Here is a 10,208-nt window from a genome sequence, read left to right on the forward strand (position 1 = left end):
CATTATTTTAAATTTTGTGAATTTTCAAATGTAATTGTTTTAAATTGGCATCACTTGATTCTTATATTATTTTGTGATTCCTGCTTATCTTATTTAATGCTCAAATAACAAGATGATCTCAATACGTTGTTATAAATTTGACGATGCATTTCTTTTTTCAAAAAAACATTTTCTAATAAAACATTTAATTAAGCTTTTCTTGGGTAAACACAACAGTTATACATAGCTTGAATAATGATCATCATAAAGAAATAAGCATAGACTAATATTATTTGTATTGTATTGTATTGTACTTTCTGATCTGTATTCTCTAGAATTCTTTTGCACTTTGACTGTAACATATTTGATACATGTGTGTGCGTGTATTAAATAAATATTGTAAAATTCATTATATATCATTTGTTGATTAGTCTGCTTATCATCTAAACTACAATCAAAATTACTGTTTAATATCATTGTAACATTATGCGTTTCTTCCAACATAATATAATTTAAACGGTTCACATTGTATTTTTATTACTATTGTGCTCGTTCATATATCTGTTTCAGGACGAATTTGCTGGAGATGGCGTTGATCTTTATGATGACGTAATTGCCGCCCCAGCAGGTGGTAATGGCGGCGTCTCTTCTGGAAATACTGGAGAAGGTGGTGGTGACACTACATCACCAAGTGAAGAAACTAATGGCAACGCGCCTTATCATCAACTTGGCAATAATATACAACCAAATCAAATTGGTAGACGACACCAATTATATGTTGGCAATTTGACATGGGTATATACATGTGCACAAATTTAATTCCAACATTAAAGATTTCTTTTCATTCTATCATTTATAATGTAATGTTTACTTTCAGTGTGTAATATAAAGAAAATCTTATGATAATATACTATACGACAAAAGAACTATATATAGATATGACACATTTTGTTTAATATTTTTTATACTTTAATATATTTTCTTCTGTTTCCTATCTATGGGTTCTGTAATATAAACAAAGTCTTTTTTATATTTTTATTACACAATATTTAAATTTTAATAAAATGTTTTTTGCTTTTTTGAAAAAGCAAGCTTTCTTATTTAATATTTTACTTTTTTATTGAAAATTAATAACAAATTGTACTTTTAGTGGACAAGTGATCAAGATATAACTGATGCTGTTCAAAGTATCGGTGTCACTGACTTTGCGGAGGTAAAATTCTTCGAGAATCGTGCCAATGGTCAGTCTAAAGGTTTCTGTGTAATATCATTGGGTTCAGAGCAAAGTATGAGAATATGCATGGAAAGGCTGCCCAAGAAAGAATTGCACGGACAGAATCCTGTAGTAACTTTCCCTACCAAGCAAGCCCTCAATCAAGTATGTATCATTGTGCATTGTGATGTAAAAAGAAAGTACATAAATTAGTGTCGCAGCATACACAAATAGCAGGGAGTGGAAATATAATAACGCCGTTATTTTTACTGTTACTTTTAACGATTTGATAGTGACGTTGCAATGTTTTATGACTGTAACGATAACTAACTAAAGTTGTGCTAAAGTTAGAAATGTCATTTTGAAAGAAAAGTAACTCGTCACCACTACACGTTATGTACTGAATAAAGTAATTTGTTGTAACTCATCGATGCAATATTACTTTATTCATTATTAAATAAAAGTATTACTTTGTTCATAACGAATAAAAGTAACTCGTCACAAATAACAAGTTTTTTTTTCCAGTAACGAATAACTTTTCCAATCTATTACTAGTAACAATTAATTTTTCTCTGTTATCATTATTGCCATAAAAAATTTGCAATGTCATTACCAGTTATTATAACAAGGTAATGATGAAAAATAACAAGTGACACTTCTACTTCTTGACAAATATAGTACGCTACGATATCCACAATAGCGGATACACGTGAAACTTCACAACAATCTTTTTTTTATGTGTTCTCAGTTTGAGTCACAGTGTAAGACGCGACCTGCTCCGGCTCCGCAACAGAGTCAGAGTCAACGTCCTCATAACCCACATCAACATCAGCCACCAATGCCACCTCATCAACAGCATCCCCAACACCCTCAACATCCTCAACATTCACAACAAAATCATGGTCCTCGAATGATGATGGGTCCTCCGCAGGGTGTAAGACCACAAAGGATGCCGCCACCTGGAATGGGCCCACCAGGTCCCGGTGGACCAGGTCAACAAGTTCCACCACGTATGCATGGTCCGCCATTAGGGCCAGGACCAGGCCCGCATCATCCATTGCCGGGCCATCCTAATCAAGGCCCACCACCTGGCTATCAGCAAGGACCTTGGAATGGACCTCGTCCGAATGGTCCTCCGGGACCACCTCGAGGACCTAGTGGACCAGGTGGTCCTCCTCAGCAGGGTCCACCTGGACCAGGCCCTGGTCAGCATAGACCTCCGGGAATGGTATGTATCATAAGCAGATTTTTCTATATTCTTTAACAGACAAAATATGTTTTGAACATTGGACTATCATTTTATTTAGCATTGTGTTTAATTATACATGCTGTTAAATTTCATGAAATTATAGCAAAATTTGTACACTCAGGGCGCATATAAATTTACTCATTAATATAAAAACATCTTGAGCACTAAACATTGCAACAAAGATATATATATATATATATAGACATAAAATATGAATTTTATTAACTCTTTTTAAAAAAACCTCTTAGAATATGGAATGCTATCTCTAACAAAAACTTATTTTAAAAACATAAATATAAATTTAGAAAGGTATAAACTTAAATATATATTAAAATATAATATATTATTACGCCCAGGAGTCAAACTCATAATCTCACAATTTCGTTCGCGCGTTGCACTCGTGCACTTCCGAACTCGCAGAAATAAAAGAACACATTTACGAACGAAACTTTCTCTTTAATAAATAACAATGTATATAGAAATATAGAGCAGAATTGAAGTGCAAGTCGACAATTCATTCGAAACTCAACTCGCCCGTTAGACAAAACGACTTGTTACTTCAGAAACTCGTTTGTTATTTTCTCTACTGGCGACTCTGCAATACTCACAATCAATACGAAACAGGTGTAACAATATTTATTCGAAATCGATTATATAAAAAAAAAGGAACTTGCATTGTATAAATGGTATTTAATATTCTATTTCAATAATTGCTGTAGAAAATTATAATGTTATTTTGGAAATTTTTTCGTGGTGTGCATGTGTATGTATATAGTAACTTTAAATTATAATTTTTAACATATCCTTAAACTGTGTTAAAATCTTATGGTTAATAAACATTTCAAATGCTTTTTAATTATTTTGATAAAATAATCACGAAGCTTGCGAGATCAATTTGTTAGAAGACGTACTGAGATTTATAGATCTGCATAGTTTCTTAAAAAAAAATCGTTTAATGCATGCCTACTGTAAATAATCATGAAGATTTAAAGTTTAAGTCATAGTATAGGTTTATGTTTTGCATTTATATATCTTATGCGTAAACAGTTACACTAGAGATCTTTCAGAAGCCAGTTACCTATTCCACAGATAAATGATATAATTTTTTTTTCGATTTTACTTTTTATAGTTTGTTTCATATTCAATCAATTATTTTTATTATATTATACATAAGTTAAAAAAATTCTAATTACAAAATTGAATTATTTGTATAAATAAGTGAATATATAAAATGAGGCTCAAAAAAATTTATCAGTAAAAAATGTATGTAATGTATAATGGATCTAAAGAATACGTATTATTCTATAAATTCAAACTCTGTTTTGCTTTATATGGATTGCTTTTGAAATCAGTCTTTTATTAAGTACCTTTCTAATATCTTGACATTTTCCCAATCAAAATCATATTGACTAATTCTGTGTTCTATTATTACGGAATGCTGTATAGTGTTTCAATTTATGTGATTCCTATACTCACTTATGCGTCCTCAAACGTCTATTTAGCCCATATATGATTTTTCTCGATAATCAATTTTATATATAATCAATTTTTTAATTTTCAACGTCTGTGTGAGATAGCTTGGGACGAACGTCTTTATGAACCCCCCTAAAATTATTAATCCCTTTATATACCATGTGTATTAAGGAGTCTTTTAAAAAATTTTTTTATCTTTTCTGATAAAAGTGGTATAAAGAGGATTGTAAAAAACTTGTGATTAATTTTATCTTCATTATTCTCCATTATGTTATCCTGATCATTCCATTGTTTAAGTTTTTTTGACAACCTATTTTTGATTTCAGAGAATATGAGTTTCAGTGGATATCTTGTTTAAAAGAATTTTAATTATTAATTCGAAATTTTCTTGATGATAAACAGAGTGGGACAAAGAAAGAATTAAATTAAATCAACGATTGTTCCCACTTTTTGGTATAAAGGATGTCTAGAAAAATAATTAAGATAACGACTAGAAAAAGTAGATTTATGATATCAATTCTGAATAAGAGAATTTTCTTTTTTAATTAAACTGACATCAAGAGAAAATATAAATAACTGGTTATTTAGAATGATTATGTGTGTGCGCGTGCATGTGCACATATATAGAGAAAAGTTACTATTTCGTTATTTTTTCTGTTATTTTTTATAAAAATAATTTGATAATAATGTTGCAACTTTTTATAACTATAATGATAACTAAATGCTGAGATTGTACTACGGTTGAGAAAGTCACTTTGAAAAATAACTTACGGGTTTGCTTATTGAAAAAAATAATTTGTAACGAGTAACATTACAATGAATAAAAAGTTACAAATGCCAAGTTAATTTTTTCAATAACTTTTTCAACTCGTTACAAGTAATGATCGAGTAACTTTCCAATTCTTGCAGTCGTAAAAATTCGTTATAAAATTCATTATAAAAAATCGTTATAACAGAATAATGATGGAAAATAACGGCATTACTTCCATTTCCTGTATATACGGAGCGGACTTTTATTACATATTTTTTACTACATATTCTTATTGACTTTAAGCTTGTTAAAACACTACAACAATGTTATTTTTTATTAAGTATTTTCTTTAGTTAGAGACTTTAAAGTTACGATCTTGCCAACACTTGCATTTCCAAGGTGTCTGACTGACGATTTTTTAAACGGTGTTCAGAATTGTCATATCTTGACATCATATGCCAAAGTCAAAGTCATTGGAGGTTGTTCCTATTATTTTTATTTTTAATATAATAATACATTTTTATGCAAAAACAAAATTAAGCAAGGACACTTTATCCCTGCTTAAAATACTAATGCTAACTGAACAAGATATCCCTTTTAATGATGCAAGGATGGGGGTTTTACGCACATGAGACAGAACTTTTCAATAAATCTTTCAGAAATGATGGAATATCTAAATATCAATGGAATATCTAAATCGATTATCATTCATTTGAATATTTGTCATTCCTTGATAAAGAAAATGTTGATTATTTTTCTAAAAACATATAAATTTATTAGACATTGTAATACCCAATAAATTTATATAAATGTTAAATTTTTAAGAAAATATTGAAATGTTCTTTGTTAAACTTTAGTATTAATAGTTATATTTAAATAAATTTCATATAATATTAATTTTACAAAGTAATGCCAATGTTTTATTTTATTATTTACAAACTTGTTCCTTGTTCTTTAATTATGAAATTATTTGTCTTGTGAAGGTTTAGACAATAACTATCCATATAATTATGATAGAATAAACTAGAACTTTCATTTGTCCTCATTTAGCAATTTCATGGTGGCCCACCTGGACCACCTGGTCAGGGCCCTCCACGTGGTCCTCCTGGACATCCTGGTGGACCTCCAGGAGATCCCAGAGGAGCGCAGCCTCGTCCTGAATGGAATAGACCACCAGGTTCGTGCTTAGATTTTTGCTGTTCTCTGGAAAGTTTCGCTATAAAAAAACTTCGTTTAGAACCCAAAACCTTTAAAATTGATTACTCCTCTGAAACATCTTGACTGCTTCTATTTTTTTGCATGATTGAGTAAACGATAGAAAAAAAAAATAACAAAGAGATGATAGACACTTACAAGCAAAAATGTGGCGAAGTAATAGTAGTGTACTATGTCATTTTTCAATTTGCTAATAGCAAATTGATATTACTGATGAGATTGTTCATGTATGTGCATAGGAATGCATCATGGGCCTCAGGGACCACCAGGTTTCCCTCAACATCAACATATGCAAGGGCCGCAGCCTAGCCAAGGCCCACCACAGAGAGGACCTCCTCCAGGTTCTATGGGTGGTGAGCTACTTGCTTGTTCAATGTTACAAATGTTATTAATGAATTATTCGCTATATTGTGAGATGCATGATATTGAGGGAAATTGATTTGACAGAATCATTTAGGTGCAAGGTGTTTCAAAGGATTATTTCTCCAACAAAGGAGTAATTTGAAATAATAAAAAATTGTATGATTACTACTGATTTTTAGTATTACTAGTAAACATCACTGTGTGTTTTATTTCACCATATTTGCGTATTGTATATTTTGTTGAATTTGATTGAATATTGTTACTCATTATTGAAAAATTCAATATACTTGATAAAAAAACAACATTAACGAAATATTTCAAGTAATTCGATTTTGAAATAGGAATTTACTTTTATTTATTATTTACATAATTTATTATCCATCTTGTGTGTTTATAGTACAGACTTTTTTTATATAGTATTGCTTTTGAAAAAGTAATTCCAATTCCTATTATTACACACATACCGAGAGATGCACCATGTGACGCACATCTGCACGTCTGTTGGTCCCGTAGACTTATAATACAGAAATCTGTAGTTGGTCCATGCTGCATTTCTTCTTCAGGATTATCGTGCCTATGCATGCGCAAAACGATCTGTGTTGTACGATCTAAATCCATTGTTTATTATAAGAAGTTATGTTCTTTTCAACGAGAGATTTATCATCTTTCGAATAAGAAACGACAAAGTGGAGATTATTTCAAGTGATTACTTCACTCGCTCAATTTTCTAAGCCTACACTTACGTATACGATATAGAATCCATTTCCACTTTACCTGTTTTTCTACGCGTGAAGAGTGGTAAATTTTTCGTTGAACAGAATATAACAGTCTAATAATGCATATAGAAATCTGTGGTTTATATTCACGAAACATTTATTTATGTTCGACAAACAATAAATATTAAATATTTAATATTTAATATTAAATATTATTTGAAGTATTTATAAAGTATATTGTTAGGTCCAGGCGGACCGCCTCCAGGACATGGTGGACCACCACAAGGTCCTCCTCAAGGACCACCGGGTGGCCCAGCACCTCATGTCAATCCTGCATTCTTTCCGCAAGGACCACCTCATCAACATCCCGGCCAACATCCACCGGGACCTCCTGGTCCGCCTCATGGTCCACCACATGGACCGCCTCATGGCCCGCCTCATGGTCCTCCTCATGGACCCCCTCATGGACAATCTCACGGACCGCCACATGTACCACCACATGGTTATGGGCCACCAAGTGCACAAGTATTGTCTTATTAACATGTTTAAACATGTTTAATCGTAATTAAAAATTTAATCAATTAATGGATAATTTGTTTCTAACATAGATTAAATTTTAATAGTCATGTTTTGATTTAATTACTGTTTCAAATAGTCATCAAATAGAAATTCTTCGCAAATTTGTCTGTATTACAATTAAGAGCAAGATTTATAGATTCGTAAATACTTTTTATTCAGGAGATATTTATATATGAAAATAGATAAAATTTGATACAATTTTTTATATTGTTTTTATGTGTTCCTGTATTTTATAGGCTCCTTATGGAGCTCCCGGGCCTGATCATCGTCCTGAAGGTCCTCCGCCACTCACCGAACAAGAATTTGAAGAAATAATGGGTCGTAATCGTACAGTATCCTCATCCGCAATCGCGCGAGCAGTATCCGATGCCGCAGCAGGCGAATATGCAAGTGCCATAGAGACCTTGGTAACTGCCATTTCGCTGATAAAACAATCCAAGGTAGCTGCAGATGACAGATGCAAAATTTTGATCAGTTCCCTCCAAGACACTTTACGTGGTGTCGAGACCAAAAGTTATGGTTCCGGACGTAGAGGTAAGTTAAACAAATTGCGTGAAATATATCTTATTTATAATCAATTCTGCTGTTGAAAAGTGCCAGAATTGTAGTTTTTTAAATTTATAGCATTAAGGAAAGAAAAAGCAATAAATATAATTCATAGAAAAATATATACTCTTTTACATTTTAAAATATTAAGTTATAAAAATCTTTTCTCTCTGTAAATATATTATTCTATCTTTGTTTTAAAATTGATTGTGTCGTCCCTCTCACAGATAACGAATTTTCTTACAGAGCGTTCGCGTTCGCGTGATAGAGAACGCAGTCATAGAAGACGACGTGAACGATCCAGAAGTCGGGATCGTGAATACCGTGAGCGTAGCAGAGATCGTGAACGAGAGCGTGATCGAGAGCGTGATCGCGAAAGAGAAAGAGATCGTGATAGGGACAGAGAACGTTATTACAATGAACCATATCCAAGAGAACGTTCACGCAGCCGGGAAAGAGAACGCGAACGTGAAAGAGATCGTGAATATAGAGAGCGAAGCAGGGAAGAAAGGTAAGCAAAATGATCTCACCAAACTTACTTTCTTAATTGCGTCTCTCTAATCCATATTTGTTGTATAAAAGATATATAAGGATATTAAATGGTAAAAGAAAAAAAATGAAATAAATGTCTACATTGATATTTAAAAAAAATGATATATTCCGTGAGAGATATTGTTCAATAAACATACAATAAGTATAGAATATTACCATACAACAAAGGATTAAAAATATATGCGACACATTAGAATTCATACTTAAAATATTTAGAATGAAATTCATATTTGAATTGATAAATTTGCTTCTGTTTTTGAAGACATTGTCAATGAATTTTCATATTATATATATTGTAACTGAGAATTAAATACGAACGAATCTCTCAATATCATTATATAAAACATTCTGAAAAAGTAACAAAAGAAAAAAAAATCAATAAAGGAAAGAATATTAACACGTGACCATTTGATGTTTTGATGTATCAAAATGAATAGAAGTGCGCTTTTATCTCAGCCGTAACGTTGTTTATTTGTCACTTCAGATCTTACACAGCCATTTGAATTGTTGCGCAAAATATCAAAAAGTCTATATTATATGTTCATCTTGTACTTAATAAAATAACATTTGCGATAATGCGATAGCTGCAATTTATAAACCATTATAAGCAACAATCTAGTGATTATCTAAGACTTGCAAAATTATGTTAAATGTTATATCTAAATTTTCTCTGTACATTCCGCCAATAATTTTTTCATGTATGATTGTGACCAAGCATTTTTATATTATTTACATTAATATATAAGGTCTCATTGTTGTATTCCATATTTTTGATAATATTTTTGAGGTTTTTATGGGTATTTTCTTTAAAAGTGCCAAAAGATTTGTGGATTATCGCTGTGTCGCGTTAATACGTTTTATGAACTCCGTTCACTTCATCAGGGTGAGAAGCATTACTGAATTGTTCCTCCGGAGAATAGACTTTATATAAACTCTATAAAGAAGAGGTATTTGGGGCGGGAGAAGTACAGGTAGGCTCTAGAAAAATCCAAAAATATCCAGATAACTTAAAGACATGGGCTATAATGTCCCCAAACATCTTTCCCTTAATAGAATTTATATAAAATCTTCCAGGGGAGCAGTTCATTGCACTCCTTCCTCTGACGAAATGAACGGCAAGGTTCATGAAATGTCGGCATTAGTAATGGATCACGACGCAACGACAATTCGCAAAATTTGTCAATGCTTTTGGCACCTGTAAATTCCATATTTTTCTTATGTAATAATTTCTATATAGACAATATTTAAATAATATTTAGTAGTGCATTAAATAATACATTAGATAATAAGAATTAATATTTTTATTTTGTAAATTAATTATTTACAAAGAATAAATTGCAGCATTATTTGCCACTAAAATATGCTATGAAATATAGGGCAACATAAAGAATATAATGTTTGTTTATGAGAAAGTACAATTTAAATAATTTCATTCAATTAAAATGCTAATATTATATTTTCATTCATCATATATTACTTGTATTATGGAGAACAGCATCTTTATACTACTATATTTTAGGTATATATATTTTTATAAAACTATAATTAAAATATATATATTTATAATATATA

General features: G+C 31.2%; 1 protein-coding gene across 7 annotated transcripts in view; it reads left to right on the top strand.

Annotated features, from left to right (window-relative positions):
- LOC108689269 (cleavage and polyadenylation specificity factor subunit CG7185) overlaps positions 1–10,208 on the top strand; it is a 14,577-nt gene that overhangs the window by 1,693 nt on the left and 2,676 nt on the right. For 6 of the 7 annotated variants that reach the window (XM_018195987.1, XM_018195983.1, XM_018195984.1 and 3 more), the window contains 8 exons: positions 550–774; positions 1,130–1,357; positions 1,941–2,420; positions 5,716–5,842; positions 6,120–6,233; positions 7,204–7,484; positions 7,775–8,072; positions 8,331–8,595. In XM_018195987.1, the coding sequence (XP_018051476.1) occupies positions 550–774; positions 1,130–1,357; positions 1,941–2,420; positions 5,716–5,842; positions 6,120–6,233; positions 7,204–7,484; positions 7,775–8,072; positions 8,331–8,595 (2,018 nt within the window). The remainder of the gene's footprint in view (positions 1–549; positions 775–1,129; positions 1,358–1,940; positions 2,421–5,715; positions 5,843–6,119; positions 6,234–7,203; positions 7,485–7,774; positions 8,073–8,330; positions 8,596–10,208) is intronic. The other variant, XM_018195989.1, reaches the window with a different exon arrangement.

The sequence above is a fragment of the Atta colombica genome, unplaced genomic scaffold (genome assembly GCF_001594045.1).
Source record: "Atta colombica isolate Treedump-2 unplaced genomic scaffold, Acol1.0 scaffold261, whole genome shotgun sequence".
Classification (NCBI taxonomy): Eukaryota; Metazoa; Arthropoda; class Insecta; order Hymenoptera; family Formicidae; genus Atta; species Atta colombica.